This window comes from Cinclus cinclus, chromosome 6 (assembly GCF_963662255.1).
Source record: "Cinclus cinclus chromosome 6, bCinCin1.1, whole genome shotgun sequence".
Classification (NCBI taxonomy): Eukaryota; Metazoa; Chordata; class Aves; order Passeriformes; family Cinclidae; genus Cinclus; species Cinclus cinclus.
In genome coordinates, this window is record NC_085051.1 from 23,475,242 (window position 1) to 23,494,472 (window position 19,231).

General features: G+C 41.3%; 2 protein-coding genes across 4 annotated transcripts in view; one reads left to right on the forward strand and one right to left on the reverse strand.

Annotated features, from left to right (window-relative positions):
• Positions 1–86: 86 nt before the first annotated feature.
• Positions 87–2,105, reverse strand: PTPMT1 (protein tyrosine phosphatase mitochondrial 1). The gene is made up of 4 exons (XM_062495119.1): positions 1,935–2,105; positions 1,779–1,859; positions 1,098–1,289; positions 87–283 (listed from the first exon to the last, which is right to left on the reverse strand). The coding sequence occupies exons 1-4, from the start codon at positions 2,103–2,105 to the stop codon at positions 152–154; spliced, it is 576 nt and encodes a 191-aa protein (XP_062351103.1). The 3' UTR covers positions 87–151.
• Positions 2,106–2,436: 331 nt separating this feature from the next.
• Positions 2,437–19,231, forward strand: part of CELF1 (CUGBP Elav-like family member 1) — a 58,724-nt gene continuing 41,929 nt past the window's right edge. For all 3 annotated transcript variants that reach the window (XM_062494642.1, XM_062494639.1, XM_062494640.1), the window contains exons 1-2: positions 2,437–2,516; positions 18,725–18,765. The gene's annotated coding sequence lies outside the window, so the exon portion shown is untranslated. The remainder of the gene's footprint in view (positions 2,517–18,724; positions 18,766–19,231) is intronic.

Sequence of the window (19,231 nt, forward strand, 5' to 3'; positions counted from 1 at the left end):
GGAAAGAAAGCTTTAATGAAACAGCCCCGTTTCCCCTTTAGTGTAAAACGTTCTTTATTGATAGTCAAGAACGAAAACACATAAGCTTCTGGTAGATCATAAAAACTTTTTTATAGCAGCTGAGATGAGGATTTTGATAGTTCTTACTAAGTTATGCAGTTCTCTCAGTGATCATGTTCCTGTGAAATTTCTCCAGAACCTGGACTTGCTTGTGTCGAATGAGGATGTGGGGACGAATCTTGGCAATGGCCTCTATTGCTTCCTGAGGGCGCCAGTGATGCAGCTGAAAAGTGAGAAACGCAGCAAGTGAAAATCCATTCCATCTTTGCAGCAGTTAATGGAACCCTCCTGGAGGCTTTTGAGGGCAATATGAGATGTGTTGGAAAGCTTGCTGCTGCTTTGTCCCTTAGGTTTACTTGATGTTCTTCTCAGAGCTGCCTGGGCCTTCCACTTTCCGTCTCACTAGCTCTTCCTTCATGTTGTGAATAGCTTCCTGTCCTAGTCCCACTAGGCAAGTGCAGCTTGCTTTTTTTAATACTCCACTGGTACTACCATTGCATTTCAGCACCTAGTGAGCAAATTTTCTCTTCAGCACTAACGGAAAATTTTCCAGGGAGCGCTTAATAACATCAAGGGAAGAATCCACAGGTGGAATTTTGTTCTTAGTGCTGGCTTCCCCAGTTGGGTTGGTAAAGGAACTCAGAAAATAAGTCAGTTCTCTTGATCCTGAATTGTATTTATGAAAAAGCGTAGGAAGGTTCACTACTCCAGTGAACCAAGGAGAAAATATGAACAACGAACACAGATGTCTTATCTGCTCAGTGAACCTACACTCATGAGTGACTTGTTATTCCCACCTCAATCTGTTTCTCCACAGAAAGAATTAATCAAAGCAGAATAATTAAAAAATTGCATTCAAAACAACAAGGTAAGTTTGAAGCTTCTCTTAAAATGGCCTCTCTCCAAGCTCTGTAAAATCATGGAGTATTAACCTGTATATGCTCAGGTTTCCTGAGCAAGGGTTAACTATAAAGGTTGTCTGCATTTTGTTTCCATTTTTAAATGAAAATTAACTTCATTTAGCAGAGACTCCTGACCTGAATTAAGTATGCTGCCACCATGGTGGCACTGCGGGAGCGCCCTGCCTTGCAGTGCACATAGACACTGTTACCGCAGGCTCGGTGTCTCAGGATGAACTCCACGCCCTTTTGCAGGTTTTCCAAGGTGGGGACTCCAGTTAGATCCACAGTGCTGAGGCGCAGTTGTTCCACTCCCATTGCCTCCCATTCCTGTAACAGACAGCAGATTTGGTCAGTGAACTTTTGGTTTTTTACTGAAAGAAACTCAGAACCTGTTGAGACAACTGAGAAATTCAGAGGTTGTAAACAGACTTTGAATGTCAATCCTTCAGATCAGCTGTATGAAAACGTCAGTGCTGGTCATCAGAAGGGTAGTACTTAAAAGGGACTGAAAAAATGTGTTTCAGCTAAGGGAAAAGAGGGAGGTTGGTAACTGTCACAACCCAAAGGCATTCCTGTATAGTGATGTACGTGGGTTCTATGCTCCCTGTCTTTCCCCGCCACTGCGGCTGCAGTTCACTTGCATGCTCACGTTTTACTGGTTTGTCGCATAGTTTTTAAAGTCGACTTAGGTACTAGTAGTCTCATCTTTGCTGCCACAAAACTTGGCGGTCGCTGCCGGGATGATGGCAGGAGGCGGCTAAAGCCTCGCCTATTCCGGGACAGACAGCGACGGGCACCAGCAATCCCAGGGCTCACCTGGGGGGAAAAACAGAGGAACCGGGTCTCGTAGTCCTCGGTGAGGGTGACCACGCCGCGCACGTTCTCCTCCGCCACCAGCTGCGGGCACAGGCACCGTCAGGGACCGCCGTTCCTCCCGGCCCGGCCCGGCCCGCCCCGCTGCGCCCGCCTTACCCTGCGGATGCGCCCCCGCAGCGGCAGAGCGCCGAGCAGCACGACCTCGTCGATGCGGTGAAACCAGGGCCGGCGGGACCCGGGCAGCTGCGCCCGCGCCACCGTGTACAGCAGCGACGGGTAGAAGAGCAGCCGCGCCGCGCCAGCGCCCAGCGCCTCCACCACCCCCATGCGCGTCCGGTCCGCAGCGGGCCGGGCCGGGCCGGGCCGACGGGCGGGAGGGCGCCGCGGAGGCGCGCACCGAGCCTCACCAGAGGGGACACCCCCGGCGGGGGCGGGCGGCGGGCGAGAGGCGCCCGGCGGGGCCGGAGCGGGTCGGGGCGGGGCCGGCGGAGCGGGAGGAGCGGACGCTCCGCCCCGGCCCCCCCACACCGCGCCCGCCGTGGTCTCTCCCGGAAGCGCCGCCATCTTGCAGAGCCGGCCCGAGGCGGCGCAGGGAGCGGAGCGGGGCGCGGGCGGATCTCGGGGCAGGTGAGGGCGGCGCCGCCGGGAGGAGCTCGGGCCGCGCACGGCACGGCAGGGACGGCACGGCAGGAACGGCGCGGGGCCGAGCCGGCGGGAAGCGCGATCCGTCTCGCGCAGGTAACGGCTCCTTGCCCCTTCTCCCCCGTTCCCCGGTGCTCCCGCCGCGAGGCCGCTGGTGCCGGGCCGTGGAGGCCGCCCCGCTCCCGCCCGCGGGGGAGCCGCCGCCCCGTGCGCGCCATCCCGGGGCGGTGCCGCCCCGCCGGGAGCCCCTCCGGGCTCCGGAGCCGGAGGCTGCCGGGTGTCGTCTGTGATCCGAGCGCTGACAGCGCCGCGGGCGGTGGCGGTGGCGCTGCGGGTGCGAGCTCGGCCCGCGGCGGCGGCGCCATTGGGGGCGGGGGGGCTGCGGCGAGGCCGGGCGGACCCCGGGGCGGGGGAGCGGCTGCCCCGGGCTCGGCCGCCGCCAGCATGCCGGGTGCGGCGCCCCGGGCACTTAGAGGAACCTGGGGTGCGGTTGCTGCTGTCGGTGCGGTGGGTGTCTGTCCGCTGGAGCAGTGAAATGCGTGCTGGTGCACCAGGGGGTGGAGGCGAGTCAGCATACGAGAAGCACGAGCAGGGAATTTGGAGTTCAGCGCACTGTGAGGATTTGCAGTCCTCAAGTATGAGAGGGCGTGACAGACACTACTGGAATGAAGTAGGAAGAGGAATATAAAAGCCTGGAGCGACGAAGTGTAAAATGGGTGATAAATACACGAAGAAGCAGTAAAGGTTGGTAACAGCTTGCTTTTTTAATAGGACTGTTAGGAGAAGGAAGTTGAGAGGCAACCTTAGAATACATTCCTTTAAATTCCTGAATTCCTAAATTGTGGCCCAGACATTTTCACCTTTAGAGGCACAGGCATTCTCTTCTGCCAGAAGTTGTCGGGGAACATTTTTCAAGCATTGCAGCTTTCTCGTATGTCCTGCTTGAGTGTGGTCGTTGGGTGTGTTTCGCCAGTTCGCTGGAATTAGAAAAGTATTTAGTGGGGATTTATATCATGAAGCACGCTTGACTTCTGGCTTACAAGAGCTTGCGTTTTCCGACTATCTTGTTTTTATTTTTTGTGTATGCCTGTCCATTCGGTCTTACTCTGTGCACCAGTGATTACAAAAATTGCTGAACTCTCTCCTAGTGTCTTTTGTTGTCTCCTCTATTGTTTTTCTCTAGGTTAGTTTATCAGATAGATTCTACTGCACTGATTTGGCATTGCACAGCCGTAATAAACCTATCACATTTTTATTCTTTTTTCCATTCCCCTCGGCTATGTTCTTGGGATCTCTGCATAATATGAGTTACTGTATCTTCCTAGAATTGTGTCTGTACCTAAGTCTTGAAGAAACAGCATTGTTGGAAATACTGCTGCTGTGGTAGATATTAAAAATTAATCCATATCTTTAGACTGAACTAGGAAATGTAAGGGTGGGTACAGCTTGCATCTAGCAGCTTAATGTGTTCAGTTGCATTCCTGCTGATGAAGAGGCCCCAGCACAGGAGCACTAATCTTATATCTGCTCAGAAATATGAGTGCAAATGTATATGCTACTAAAATTCCTAAATAAGAATTTTAAATACGGTGATGTAAAGAAATATTTTTTTCTTTAGCTGCCTGCTGTTCTCTTCCAGCCTCTGCTCACATTCAAAATTATTGCTGATACTTATTTTGGGACGGTGTATGCTGTTCTGAAGAATGTATTCACCTTTTCTGAATGATCATTCTTGCAGGACTGTGTTTTTTCTGCCCTTCTTTCCCTGTCTTAGTTTCTAATGTTACATTGGGGATAAATCAATGCTGAACCTTAACTGCTGGGTTACATGTTTCCCCTTTTGTATCGTTTTTTTTAATAGGTAACAAAATAATTGATGCAGGCCTAGGACATTATATTTACATGCCAATAAAGCAGGAACGTGGCATCTATAGAAAAGCAGGCCATTGAAAAATGACTGTTCTAAAGTAGTGAACGCTAAAACATGAAGATATATGTGTTAGGTAGTTTTGTTTTGAAAGTAGATTACCTACATAGTGAGAAGAGCACACCCATCTTTCACTATGGGTGATAGGCTAAAGAAATCCATGGTAGTACTACTGTGTACTTCTTACTGTATCCATGTTTCTGCTAGGCTTCCAAAACTTGATCCACTTACAAGATTATCTTTGCATGGCAGGGGGAAGGTTCTTTTAGTTCTTCTGCTACAAGTGGGGGTTCTGAAAACATGCTCCTTGGCACTACTTCTCTAAAAGGGAAAGCAGGAAATGTGGCAGGATCATCGATATACAACAGTTGTCTGTCTCATTAATAATAAATCTATAGCTTGCCAAGTAACCTGTACATCAGTTGCAGAAACAAGATATGATGCTTTGAAATAAGGGAAATATTTATAATGTTGTGTAAATGTTCTTCTAATTTAATTCAGTATCCTGAATTGGTTGTATTTCATAAAAGGTAGATGCTTATGTGATTCTTAAATATTTAGACTCACTTTGATTAAAGTGAGATTCTACCTGAAATCCAGTGTCTAATTGAACTTACTGAGAAACCTTGCTGTGAACAGCTTGTTTCTTAATTATTTCTTGCATATTTTTCTGAAATGTGACTATTGATTATCAGTTACTGAGTCATCTGCCACAAATCTCTTCAGAAAACCCACTCTGATTTTTCCGCTACTGCCTGTTTTAGAATAGGTGGGAAGTGAGACAAAATTCTCATAGTTTTTGAGAGTTCCTCGTTATTAGTCTTTAGTACTAAGATCTGTGAATCCACTGTTCTAGCTGTTGAATTGGAGACTGTTCTTAGGCAAATAAGAACAGATTTCCAAGAGTTTTCCAAGTCATCATGTGAGTTTGGTTACTGAGACAGCCACAGTAATCAAATAGACTCAACTCTGTATTTCTGCTTCCTTGTATTTCAGTCTTGCCATGAATGTCTGAAATGTTTTATTTCAATCTGGACATGTTTAGTATTGCTTGTCCTTCAAGACTATGTGCAGCGTTATTTGGTGTCTTGCTAACTGCCTTCAGGCAAGAAGATAAGATTTTTATCCATTGATCAGGAATTTGATGATAAAAGTAGTATAGAAGAAGAGAAGATGCAAATATTTCAGTATTTATTAGAATGGGAATTGTAAAGTGAGAAAAATTATCTAGGGCCTCTGATGGGTATTTCTCAAAGTATCACAGCACAGGATCTTGAGTGGTGATCCTGTTACAAGATTTCTTGAGGCAAGAGAGATTATCTTGATTGGAAGAAGTAACTAGTAGTTTTAGTGCCCTTCCTCCAGTCGTCAGAGATACTTGTTATATAAATAAATGCAAGAATGCAAGATACAACATTTTCTGCTATAGTTCTCTCTAGCCTGTTTTGTAAAGATGCCAAGACACTTTGTGTTTGGGACCAAAGAATGAAAAGAGAGAGCTTTAGCATTCATATTTCAAGAGGAGATTTCCCAAACATCAGTTGAATGTTGTCTTGTTTGCACCTGACGAGAGACTCAAGCAAGTAGAACTAAAATATAAGTTGGGTCAAAGCTGCAGTGTCACTTAGTCTGCAAGTGCTCTGCTGTAGGGAGGAATAGCTCACAAGTCTGAACGGTGAGGGACAGAGCAGGCTTATTTGTGTGACAGCAATAGAGTGCAGCAGTCATCATCCCAAGGAAAGGAAGTCATCCTTGCCATCTTGAATAGCTTCAGACTTCCAGCTGTTTTAGCTCTGTGCTAAAATTGCTAGCTGAATTCAGGATGAACAATGAGCAGCTAGATTGGCTGAACAGAAATCTTCAGTTGTTTCCAACTCTTAGTGAAGAATTTAAATTTAGATGATGCAGCTGTGTCACAGCTATATGTAAGTGAAAGCCTTATGCCAGAAGAGGAATCCTTGTCCACAAGCTGTCTTGTCTGTCCCGGGTACACATGTTACTCTTGTATCTTCAGTATGCTTAGTATAGCATGGTCTGTCTTTTTGTTTTGTTTTTAAAAAAGATTTTCAGAAAAAGTGCAGCTTACTGGTTGCTCTCTTAGAGGCAGAGTATTAGTGGCAAACTGATAAAGTGCAAATTTTGATAATGAGTCTTTGCCAATTTAGAGTAGCTTTATAACTTATTTGATGGCTTGGCTTGCAGTGCTAAAGTCCCAGGCAGATTTAAGATTATGTAAACTGGGCTTAAAACCATATAGCTCTGGGATTTTTATGTTGGTTTGACTAAATTGCTTGTAATATAGCATGGAATAACTAGCTTGAATATTGCTGAAATCCATGCAAATGAGCAGGCAGTTTGGGTTCTTTGTCCTTTCCAGCAGCACACCTCAAGGAGGTCCTGAGTGAGCACGTGGATGAGAGGATGGGTGTTGTTGAATATCTGGTGTCATGCTGGTGTACTATCTGGCAGGCTTTCCTTTGCAGAGCATTTTTTTTAATGCTTGCATGCTTTGTATTCTCTCAGAACTGAATGCTCTCCCAATTCATATAAGAACGCAGGTGACTTTTACTTTAAATTGTAGAGTTTTTCAGGACCTTGACTTCTTTTTTCACCAGTATGAAAACTGTTCTTCCGCCTAGCTTTCAGTTCTGTCTGCAGGCTGTTTTGTACGGCACCTTTCAGAAAAATAGTGTAGTTGTCATCCACTAGATTTCAGTATTTCACATGTCAGAGTAAAACTGTTGTCCTTCAAACATCTTATCACTTAAAATTCAGGCTTTCACTGAACCCATACATATTCTCTGTTATTTTTGTCTCAAACTATGCAGTTCAAAAGATATTCCAATGCAGGCATGCAATCCACAAATTTTTTAGACTCTGTTGGAAAGGGAATATTCATGTCTGCTTTTTCCAAAGCAAAGGAGTTTGTAATTCAAATCAAGCACTTAGCAGACAATGTCCAAGTCTATATATAAAAACGATAGCATCTTTCTTAATATGTGTAGGGATTTGCAGGATGGACACCAGGCATCTTATTATCTCCGCAAAATCTTACAAGACAGAGTTTTGATAAATGTTTCTTCAGAAGGCAATGAAATATTGATCTTTCAGGAAGAGAGAATGTATCTTGAACATCACATCTAGCTTTTGTAGTTTGTGCAAGTACAATACAATGAAAAAGTAATTCTCTATAGTTTTGTATTCCAAAGCAGAGTGCCGTCTGAAGATATTTTTTGCCTACTTACCCATATTTCCTTGTTGTAAGTCTTCAAAAATTTTCCATTCTTCACTTAAAATCGGAATTAAAAAATACTTGGGGTGACAGGTCAACTTAGTGATGTGTTGTATTTCTCCTTGGTTTTTTGTTGGTCGTTTCTTCTTCCACTTGATTATTCAATGACTGTACAATGTGTAGCACAATTGAGCATGAGTTGAAACAGTAAAAATTCCTTGTACAGTCCTAAGTGGCATTAGAAGTGTTTGTTATCTTTGAAAATATCAGTATGTGAAATCTTCTTGGGAAAGAAAAAGGATTGTATATTCACTTCTCTAAAGCAGTTTTGACTGCTCAGAAATCCATGATTATATGCATAGGAGACTTAGGAAAAGTTAAGTGGGAATATTCTGATATTTATGGACTAAAGCCACCCATGTTACAGCCTGGGTTATTCAGTGCCAGAATTTGATCACTATCTGAGACTGGCTGTAGGTGGTACTGTCTGTGTTTCACAGTGTAAAAACTACTATAACACTTAATTGTTTGATGTGGAATTTACTTTGGAATTTCTTTGGGTTTAAAATTATTTTTCCATTTAATTCAAGACTAAGTTTAATAGGCATTTCTTGGGGAGCAAGACTAGGACACATATTCTTGTTCCTTTTTTGTAAGGAAAATAATTCAGGCTGTTATTCAGTGTAGAACTAATTCTGTGTATGCTGTTGTCTTCCTGAATTTGCAGGGAGCCTAAGCCATTATCTCAGTAATGAGAAATTTGAAAAAAATATCAGGTTTGTTGGTTTGAATGCCAGCACTTTTGTATCTACTTGCACATGACATTAACAAAACTACCTGACTAGTATGCTTCTCTGAATTCTGAATTGGCTGCTGCATTCCTGATGTAGCTGGAAGTTGCAGCTTCCACTTGGATGAAAGAAATTTTCTGGTAGCTCCTGTTAGGCAGTTTGGTATCACCACATAAATGTGGGATACACAAAAGAGAAAGAATAGACAGCAGCATGCGGTAATAAATTTCTTGTGAAAAGTGATGCTTTTTTATATAAATGAAGCTACTTTTCAGTTTGCAAACTGTTTTACTTGTGTACTAAAAAAAAAATAAATAGATTGTGTCACTTCTTTAAACCTTTTTTTCTGTGAAGGCCTAGGGATTTGGCTTTTCAATTACACTTACTCCACTCTTTCCGTGCCAGAATGTGGAAGGGGTGGAGTGCTGCATGGTGCATTTCTTCTGTTTTTAAGAAGAATGCATCGGAAAAGGTTTAGTTAGTGTTTAAACACTGGCAAAAAGGACTACAGGGAAAGCAGACAAGATATGACAGGTCACCATAGTAATTAGTATCAACCAATGAGAAAGGTCATGGTTCCTGGTTTAGGACAATACTTGAGAAGGGAGAAGGATTTAAAAAGATTTCTGTAATTCAGTTTGGGCTGGAGGGGGGGAGAAGGTCAAACCAAGAACTTATTATGTGAATGTGTGTGTCCAGAAGCAACAAGGAAGACTTTACTAGTTCAGTAGTTACTGAAATGCTGGTGGACGTGGGGATTCCCTGGGAGGAAGATTTTTATCTTGTTTCTGAGTTGCTGCCCAGATTTTGTTGGTGAATAGTGTTAGATGTTTGCGCATTATTAAGGTGGGCACAAGCAAAGTGGAGTTGGAACTCTTTTCAAAACAGTAACTCCTTTAGGTTTGTACGCTTTAATTCTCTTCTTTCCTTGCACAGTGTTACAGTGAATGAGGGTGTGCGTGTGTAAAGGAACTTGTCTTAGCAATGGTCTCTTTCAGAGACCATGTATGGGTAAAGCAGTTCGGCTGCTTCAGCTCCTGCTCCTCCCTCTCGGGGAGCTGAGCAGAATCCCTTCTGCTGAAGGGCTTGTTCCACTTTCTGCTTTCTATATTTGTCCAGCAGAGCACACTGGCTCACCAGGCAGTGTGGCAGGCCTGGTGGGCATTTGCTGAGCAGAATTGAGAGCCAGGGCTTACAGTCTGTTATGTCTGTCTATCTATCTGTCTGTCTGTCTCTGCATCTCTGGGGATAACTGGTGTTCCAAGCGAAAGGTGATCTCTTCGTGGATATTGTCTTTTTTGTAAAATGCAGTTCATCCGAATCTGGGAGTCTAGGGACTGGAAATGGAGGAGTTGTCTTGTGGGCATAGTTTGTAGTGGGTGGCAGTGGCATCAGAAAGACACAGATTTTACCTCCAAAGGAGCTGTTGTCTTCTGGGATAAGGATTTTAATCTCCCTTCCTGCTTTGGGGAGTGATTAGCCAAGGCCTGTATCCTTCCATAAAAGGTCTGTTGTCACTGTCTGCCTTGAAGATTAATGAAGGCTAGACCCTTTCCTGGAAGATCTGAGTGCTGTCTTTGCTTGTTATGGGCAATGGGGATTAATGAGGAGCTAGACCCTGGCCTGCCTAGTTTGGAATCAGGAGTTGGTGTTCTGGGATGGGGCCTGTAGGAAATACCTTGTTAGGAAGGGCTGGAAACTTGCAGCTAAGGCTTCCCTGACTGTGTGCTTGTGTAAACTTTGTATTAAGGCCCTGCACACTTTGGGATGACTATTACAATTACTTTTTAAATAGTAGACCAGATGTACATATAGTGCAGAAAGGCTGTTAGTTGCTACACTGTAGTGAACTGTTGATACAATCTTCTTTGAGTAGCAGAAAGGTGCTCAAAGTAGGGGCAGCGGTTGAATACACCATTAACTGTGGCAATAATTTTTTGAGAGGGAGAAAGAGCGCAATTGTTTATAGGGTACTTCTGAATTTTAAGAAATACTGTCCCCTTAAAAATTCTGCTGTCTCTTGAATATCTATGCAAATAGGCATCAGCCTTTTGTTTCTGGAATTTGAGAGAGGAAAACATTGTTTCAGTTCTGAAATTGATTTTAGCAAGAGTCTGCCTTTTTTCTTGAGGACCATGTTCGGTAAACTCAGTTTTAATTATTTTTCTTTCTTACCACTGCAGTGTCTTCAGTGTATTTCCTCCTGAGAAAGCTGTGTGTCTCTTGAATTTGGAAGAAGGATGTTTTGGAGACAAATGGGTGGATTTCAGCTGCCTGCAATGTCTGCATTGTACTGATGTCTGTAGGCAGAGACCTGTGATTGATGTGTGACAGAGGGTCATCTTGAACTGACTGAACTCTAGCAACTTATTTGTGTGGCTGTTTTCTGATCATTCTTTGTTTAACAGGGACACACTGCAGTAGCTTTTTCCATCTTCATGTGGGAAACCTGTGAAATTCACTGTAAATACACAGCCTGTGGGATGTTAAGCTTGTTACCTGAAGTGTCTTGATATTTTGCCTAATTCTGGCATCTCTGCTAGAATTAGGTCCTCTGCCCACCTGTCTTCCCACTTTTCCACTTGCTGACTCCCTAGCTGACAACCTTTCATTTGTATGAGTTACCAGTTAAGAGCAATTCTTTGTGCTGCTTGAGGACAGTGATTGGAGTTTCATGATTCCTCAGCTTTCAAGTGTTTTCTTGTAGCATACTCACCTTTTCCCCTGAGTAGTCTTGGAGCAGGAATATGATTAGGCAGTTTCAAAGGCCTCTTGGAAGTACACTATTACATGTTTAAAAATATGCATGTCTGTTCTGTGAAAGATGGCATCATGAATGGATAGAACTCTGAATAAATAATAAATAGGCACTGGGGAATTTCAGTTGTACCATTTTGTTAAAATCTTCCTAAAGGCAATATATGAGAAAGTGACATTGTTCAGAGCTAAGCCAAGCTGTCAAGACAGGAAATCTTGTTTGCCGCATAGACTTTTGTGTTTAAGGGAGAATACCCAATAATCCATTCTGTCTTGACTCTGTTACCCTGTCTGCAGAAAAGGTTTAATCAGGGTGGGAGACAAATGAAAAATTAACTTTTGTCTGATGTCCTTTGAAGGTACTGAAATTGCACAGGAAGGCATAATTTTTTATTCTTGCCCTACTGCTGCGGGTTTTTTTCCCCAAAAGCAAGCCCTTTCAAAAAATATTATAATTATGCACTTGAATAATAAAGTTAGGTTAAGGATGGGCATAAGGAAACATTACAGGAATTTTGAATTAAGTCCAGTGTGCTTTTCAAATTGATGAAACTTAAAACTGCTATTGTGAAGTAATTGCAGGTATTAAACTCCAGGAAGAATACATGAAAGTTGGAAAACATTTACTTCTGATTTTAAGAAGTTAAACCATATTGTTTAATCAAGAATATTTGTGATATTAGTGACATGTCTCTAATATCTGAGGCAGTCCACTGACAAAGAATTGGAACAGTGAAGATTATTACATGGAAGGACATGCATGTAGTTCTTCCAAGCCTAGTGTTTTCTTAACAGAAGCCGTGGAAGCCTTGTTTATCACTTGAAGCCTTTAAAAAGGATCAGTTAGTAGAGATTTAATTGTGTAAAATTCAGTACCTAAATCTGATGATCTTGTTCCATGAGTAATTTAAATGAGCATCTGCCAGTATTGCTCTGGAAGAGGCTTGTGCCATTTTTCACACGTTTCTTCTTTCCTTTGCACTACCAAGAACATCTGTGTGTTTGTGCAGTGAACTGAATCTAGGAGCAAGTCTGGGTTAAAACTCTTATTTTCCTATTGTTGGTGGTGGACAAGATCACACCTTGACCATTTCCTTTCTCAGGTTTGTTACACAGAGGTGGTTGGGTATGGACAGCTGGTGAGGAAAGAGTTGTTCACTATTCTTTTGGCAAGAGCACCAGCTTAAACTGGATCTGTAGCAGGAGTTCCTTTGTGTTCATTCTGTTCCTTTGTATTTCTTCCCTATTTTTATTGAATGCTGATGGAGAGCTCATATCCAGTCTTCTCAGTTGTATAACCTGAAAATATTAAGTGACAGTTATTTGCCTGTGTTGCCTGCTAGGGCACATATAATTTTGTTCTTGACAGATAAATCCTAAATGTTGTCTCAACATACTTCTTAATGAATGCAATATTGGGTACACGCTGTGTTGGATGCAGTTCTACAGAAGGCCTGCTGTTCATTTGGGAAAAAAATGGTAAGCTTTTCTGATATGAGGACGGAGAGGAAATTATGTGCCACATAGCCTGTCACATGTAAGGTTTTGGAAGTGTAAGATGCCTCCAGGGTCTAGGCATGAGGTACAGGTATATCCTGAAAGGTATTTATTTTATATCTATTCTGCATGTTCATGCAACCAAAGCTGTATTATAGCACTTGTTTTTGCAATAAAGTCTGTGGAGTCTCTTCCTGCTAGCACTGGAAAACTGCTAGTGGGTGTCATACCGTGCCTTCCAGTAAAAGAGAATGGAAATGAATTGATGGATAAGTGCATGAGTGAAGAACATCTGAAAATACGTGCATAAGACTTCAAGCAAGTACTGACCCTCTAGTTCTTGGCAAAGTACATTAACACTCTTGATCCTTCTCCACTCATCCAGCTAAAATCCAACATCAAGTTATGGGTCCAGCCTTGTACAGCAGGGACATTTTCTGAGGCCCTGGGAAGAGAGTGGAGCAAGCAGAGCTTGCTGTGCTGACACAGGAATCAGTGAGCATCAACCCCTGGAGATGAGCAGCCTGGAGAGGGTGTGTCAGGGCCACAAATGGACTATGAGGGGAGTTTGTGGAATAAAAGGCTGCTGATACCAGTAGGAAAGGCATTCTATTAGTTGTATTCAAATGTTTATAACTAGGAATGAAAACTTCTTCAGACAGAGGAAAGTTCATCTAAAGTGTGGCATTACATTTGTGATTGGTAGTCACACAAAAATGGTGCTTCGTGGCATGTGTTCATGTGTTTTCAGTAGATCGTAAATGAATGCAGATTTTTTTAAATACAGTTTTTCTGTATTGTTTACAGTTATATGTTTCAGATACCATATAAAGATACTGAAGAGGGGAGTAAATTTGTGTTTTAGAGCAAAAGAGGGACATTCTTAAGTGGATGTTCCCACAGCAATGCCAGCATTTGCCTCTGACGGAGAAAAAGGAATAGTATGAAATATTTTTTAAAGTTTCAGCTCTGTATGCCCAATATTAAATCTCTTCAAGTGTTAATGAAAACTGTTTGCTGTTAAAAGTGATTTGAATCAGTATTCATTGGTTATAATGGAGCAGTAACTCCAGTTCTTTGCAGATGTAAATGAGTGTAATTTGTATCCATTTACTTCTGCAAAGGATTTACCATGTGCCTGTTACAAAGTAAAGATAAAAATAATTGAGCATATTTTTACTCTTTGGTTTGCAGGCGTGGCAATGGCAGATTCTGCACGGTAGAGTTCATGGCAAGTATTTGTCTAATATAAACCAGTCGAGACACATACAAGCTTCAGGTAAATCAGTCTTTCTTAGTTGTGCTTCTTTGAAATAGAATATATATGTTTCTGCTTAAACATTTTAAAAGTACACAATTTCAGACCTACTCAGAATTTTGTATACAGTTCAATTTTGATCTTTCAAAATTGGGACACCTCAAAATTATTTTCTTCCTGAAGCTAGCAGTAGCTGCTGAAAAACAGCCATGTACACTGTGTCCTCCTTTGGCATTTTAGGTGTGGTAATACAGAATAGTGATTGCATATGAGGATCTTTGTGGGGGACCTGCAATACATCTTTATTCTCTATTTGCTTTTAAATCTATTCCCTTTTGTACAGAAGGTGTGTAAGTATCTTGAATTTTTTAACACAGAGTTCTGCAAGCTGTGTCTGTCTAAACATTGCACAGAGGTGGTTTTCCCCATTGAGATTTTTTTTATCTTGCCTTTAAAGATAGGTAAGTCTAAAGTGGTAGTGTTTGAATCTTGTGGCTGAGATGGATGAGGTTGTTAACGTTCTGTTGCTTCTAGGAGTAGACCTAGTGGTTAAACTGAGAATATTGTTTGTATTCACTAAAACTCAATCTTTTACCCAAAAGGAGACCAAACTCTGCTGTAAGTGATAGATCTTCCTGTGGCATGTAGAGTCTCCATAAAGCAAAACATGAATGCATGCTTTCTGAGCTTAATTCAAAAAATAAATGAAATGTTGGTTTAGCTTGTACCTTATCTATATGAAACTCCTGGTGTATTTTCAGAGTCCCTTAATATCATAGTCTGGAAAGAGACAGCAAGGCAAAATCTTTTGTTGGTGAGATTATGTGAATTGTAGTAGCAGGCAGATGTTTTGTGGAAATTTTCTTTGGTGAAGTTGTTTGGGAGGTTTTCAGCTGAGATGCAATTGTAACAATGTGATGATACTCCTGACTCTGATTAAATACATTCTGTCACTAATTTTCAAAATATCTTCCCACAAAGAAATAAGAAATAAGATTATTATTTCTTTGTACATGTTTGTCCATGTTGTACAAATGGAAACTCTTAGGACCAAAAAGTTACTATTCAGCCACATAGTTAACAATAGAAGTTATGTCTTCTAAGCCCCAGTCCCATGTTTTCAACAGTAGATCACAGGATTGGTTTGTATTGTTAAAGTGTGTCTTTGATGCCTTTGTTTCGGTTTGTAAGACTCAATGATCAATCTTGGAGGTGTTTGGACTGTAAATATTGACTGGATGCAAATATGATCAGCATCCCAAATCTTAAGTATTTTTTCGATGTCCTGGTTAGAGTAACTTGAAACATAACATTTTAAATGTTTTCTTGTATTTTAATCTTTATCTGCGGTGGTCCCAAAATGTTCACCTCTTCTATTCTTCGTTCTGTTCTTCCTATTACTATTAACTTCCTGAAGCTGAAAAAATGTACATTCTTATAGTAGAACATACTGTCGTGAGTAATTCAACTTGTTAACTGTGTAGTTTGTCTGCTATCCTGTATATCCTTTAGTATTTGTGCTGGCAGCACTGAGGAAAAAACAGTATCTGATGGCTCTGTCTGCCAAAATAAATTGAGCAGGCGCAGTGACTGAGCTGTGGCCTCACATTGAACTAGTAGCTTCTGATGCTGAGAGGTTTGGGTGGTGTAAAGACTGCAGTAGAAGGGCATTTCTCACATAAAAAAAGTGCATATTCTCTGGTGAGGTTTTTATACCATAAGAGTTTACCCTTGCTGTCTCTGTTGTGTTGTCTCTTTAGTGAGGGCTGCTACACAGTGACTCTTTCTGTGGGTTGTGGCCTGAGCTGTGCAGCCATTGAAACTTCCTCTGGTTCCTGTAGGATTCTGGGTTTGTAATCTGTGTAGTGCACTTGCACTTGCTCTCTAGCTCTTTCATGCATCATTATCTCCCTCCTGTACTTCTTCCAAAGACATACTGCTTTCTCTATTTTTAAATTTTCATTATTGATCACACAGGTTCCTAAAGTATGTAAATCTGCAGTGAGTCCAGACTGAATGCTGATTTATATGAGAGACTGTTGACGCCAGGATGTATCTGAGGTTGAGCTATGTGGTCTGTTTGATCTGTTGGCCTCTTTAATTGCCAGTGGTAACCTTGACATCCCATAAACATTAGTTCCTGGAAAGTGTAATGAGAAGTCAGAACTAACAGGTCTAGACCAAGACAGTAGTTTCATTGATCAGAATCCATTAAATGATCTGGTATTCTCTTAGATGGTCCCGGGTGCTGGTGAGACAGAAGTTTTACCACTTAGTAGAAAAGCAGTATTACTGGATTTATTGGGCTCATATGCATTGTCTAGTACTTAGTGGGTAGAGCCACTTGTTTTCATTACCAGCTGCAGTTCTATTTATATTATATTTTATAGCAAAAGTTGCAACTGTTTATCAGTGAAAGTATATTTTGCCGCCCTTAGATCTGGCAGGGCTGTTAAATCTAAGTGTTAAACCTTTGTTTTTCTACATGGATTACTCAGGTAGTGTCTTTAGTTCCTCCCAGTTTTGTGCAGTAGTTGTAAGTGATGCCTGTACTCGGCTGCAACACCTTAGACAACTTCAGGAAAAATTTTGTAAATGCTGTGATGAGAGATCTGAATTTACCCCATTAATTGTTTTGCTGACTGCTCTAAGAGCACTCATGCAGCTATGAAAGCAGTTGGCTGTGAGCATCAAATGCTGGCTGGGGAGAACCTACTTTGCAGAAGAGCTTACTGCCCCATCAGTTAATTACAAAAGTGACTATGCTGCACATGTGGCTAGCACACTCAGTTATATGGATATATATACCTTAGTTTGAGGGATCCAAAACCCAGTTTTTCCTGAGAAGAAACTCAGTTACCATATTCTTTGGCCTTTTGGCCAGGATTGTCTGATGTGTAAACTGGGATAAATTGTTCTGTGTATTTATATTCTGCATGCAATTAAATAAACCATACTAAAACAATTTGTGATTTAAGTGTGCTCTCCCAGGCTTTCTATGAGTGGTTGTCAGTTTTGATGCTTGGTTTTTGAAGTTTGTATTGTCTTGGATTTTGCCTTTGATTCAGTGAAGTGCATTTTTTTTTCCCAAAGGTATCCAAGAATTATGGGTTCCTCTGGCTATGTTAGTTGTGCTTTTGGTTTCTTTGAAGTTTTGAAATTAATTCACTAGCATGTTACAATTACATTTGCAAACTGAAGATTTTCTTTTTAACATCAAAAAGTTGTTTATGTAGATATTCTTAAGTATTCACAAGATCAAGTAGCTGTACATTTAATTTTTTTTCTGAAAGCTGATTATTAAAGGAGTATAACTTGGCATATAAGCAAAAAATTTATATTACATGTTGTTTTGAAGACATTAGAAGTTAGGCATGAAGAACATCTGTTAGCAGGAATCTGAGACTTTTTTTTGGCCATAAACAAATACTTTGTAGTTAAACTTCAGATAAACAGAGGAATCTGGCTGAGGTGGAAGAAGTGTTTTAAGGTAATGTTCGTCTCTATCACTAATTGGAGCTTCATAATCCAGAATGTTACTGTGAAACAGAACAAAAATAAATATGTAAAGTGCTCCCTGAACCATAGTCAGTTTTGAGTAATATTCTAGGAAAATAAAATTCATAATTTTAAAAATACACATTTCAGTTAACTGCATTATGTTTGTCAGGATTCATGGATTGGATTTTGTTTTCAACAAATATGACAAGAAAATTAATTTTGTTCTTGTGTTTGGGATTCTTTGTTCCTTTAGAAGCTTTAGTACATTATTAAATAAATTGAACAAATAGGAAGAATTTAGAATTGAAAATTCTCATGAGATCTCTCTTTGAAAAAGAGAGCATGAGTACATGATAAATAACTAAGTATATTACATGGCAAGTTAGAAGAGGATGTGGCGCACTTATTCTCACTTACTAAAAAAATACATAGAACAAAGGTTAAGTAGGGACCTGCAAAGCAGTCAAAACATGGGAGCTCAGATAGCCTTCTATAATTCTTCTCTTTGCTGGTGGATGCAGTTCTTAGTTTGGTAACTGTAGATAAGTAAATAGGTTTGGATTTTCTTTAAAATACTGCTAGACTGACATGAGTGTAGTTCTGCAAAATAACACAGGAGGAGGCAGAGAAGAATTTATTTTGTGGGACAAAAAGTCAGGAAACCTCACAAATAAAAAATCCCAAGTTTGTTTTTAAATATGGACTAGCTTGTGTTGAGAGTCTGTTACTGAGTTTGCAAGAGAACTCTGAATCATGAAGTAGTATCCCGTATTTATGAGGTGCTAGTACAGAAAATCTGTATGGTTCCTGGCTGATTTGTTCAAGATGTAGAAAAAGCATTTTTTCCTTGTGTTGTTCATTTCTGTGTTCCCTAATTCAGCACTTTTTGATACATTTTTATTTATGCAGTTGTACATGAGAGTTCCCCTCTACAGGTTCATGGTCATCTGTTAGTGCTGCAGCTGTCAAAATAATGTCACACAGAGTTTAGGACTGTGGCTAGTGCTGTTGGTAGTTGGTTCTGTTGTGACAGCCAAAAGGCCAGATAGGTGGCATAAGTCCACTGAGCATTGCTGGGAAGCTCCAAGACTTCTGTTTTCAGCCATGTTGTGTTTGCAGTCCATTTTTGTGCACCTTTTCATTTACCCTGTGTATTTGAAATACGCAGCTTCAGTTTTGACTCTATTGAGGGTTGTTACCACCTCATGATGACTTCTGATAGTAGAAATATGCTTTGCTTTCCCAGTCCTCAGTTCTTTAGCAGGTAGAGTTCATGTGATGATTGTTATTATCTGATGTTAACTCTGGAATCCTCAATGTGTGTTTTTCCTTATCTTTTAGAGTGAAGACTGGAACGGCTGGAGGGAGGTGCATAGCTGCAGGTATGAGCCAACTAAAGTTTATATCCCTCAGCTGCGTACTAGAGCTTCCTTTCAAAGGTTTACAGAGATGTTGTTTTTACATTCAGTGATGAAAGCAGTCATTTTCCACTGCAGTGAGCAGTGCTCCCTGAACCTTAAACTCTGCAGTTTCCTGCCTTTGTACTGCCAAAGGGGGTTGGGAGTGCTAACAGTTCAGGACTGTGAGTACTGAGTCAATAGACATCTTTAACTCCATCTGTAATTTAATAATTTTAGAAGCATAACTGCAAGGTAGAAATGCATGTCTTCATAGTAATTTCTGGACCAGAAAAAATCTGCAGTATTCTGTAATACATGAAACCCTAAAGGTGAGTATTAGTGGAAAAACTCCTTCTGGGCTGAGACAAATTTGCTTATATGCAGCAGAAGGGGAACATAGTCCAGTATGAAAATGTATGGAGTCAAATGTGAGGATCTTTTGCTGCAA

Excerpts from the sequence above, each read along its gene's own strand:
- PTPMT1 (XM_062495119.1), bottom strand. The coding sequence starts at position 2,105 with ATGGGGGTGGTGGAGGCGCTGGGCGCTGGCGCGGCGCGGCTGCTCTTC. Across the intron at positions 1,290-1,778 it reads TCCTCTGTTTTTCCCCCCAG|GAATGGGAGGCAATGGGAGT; the intron begins GTGAGCCCTGGG and ends TGTCTGTTACAG. Across the intron at positions 284-1,097 it reads TGGCAGCATACTTAATTCAG|CTGCATCACTGGCGCCCTCA; the intron begins GTCAGGAGTCTC and ends CTCACTTTTCAG.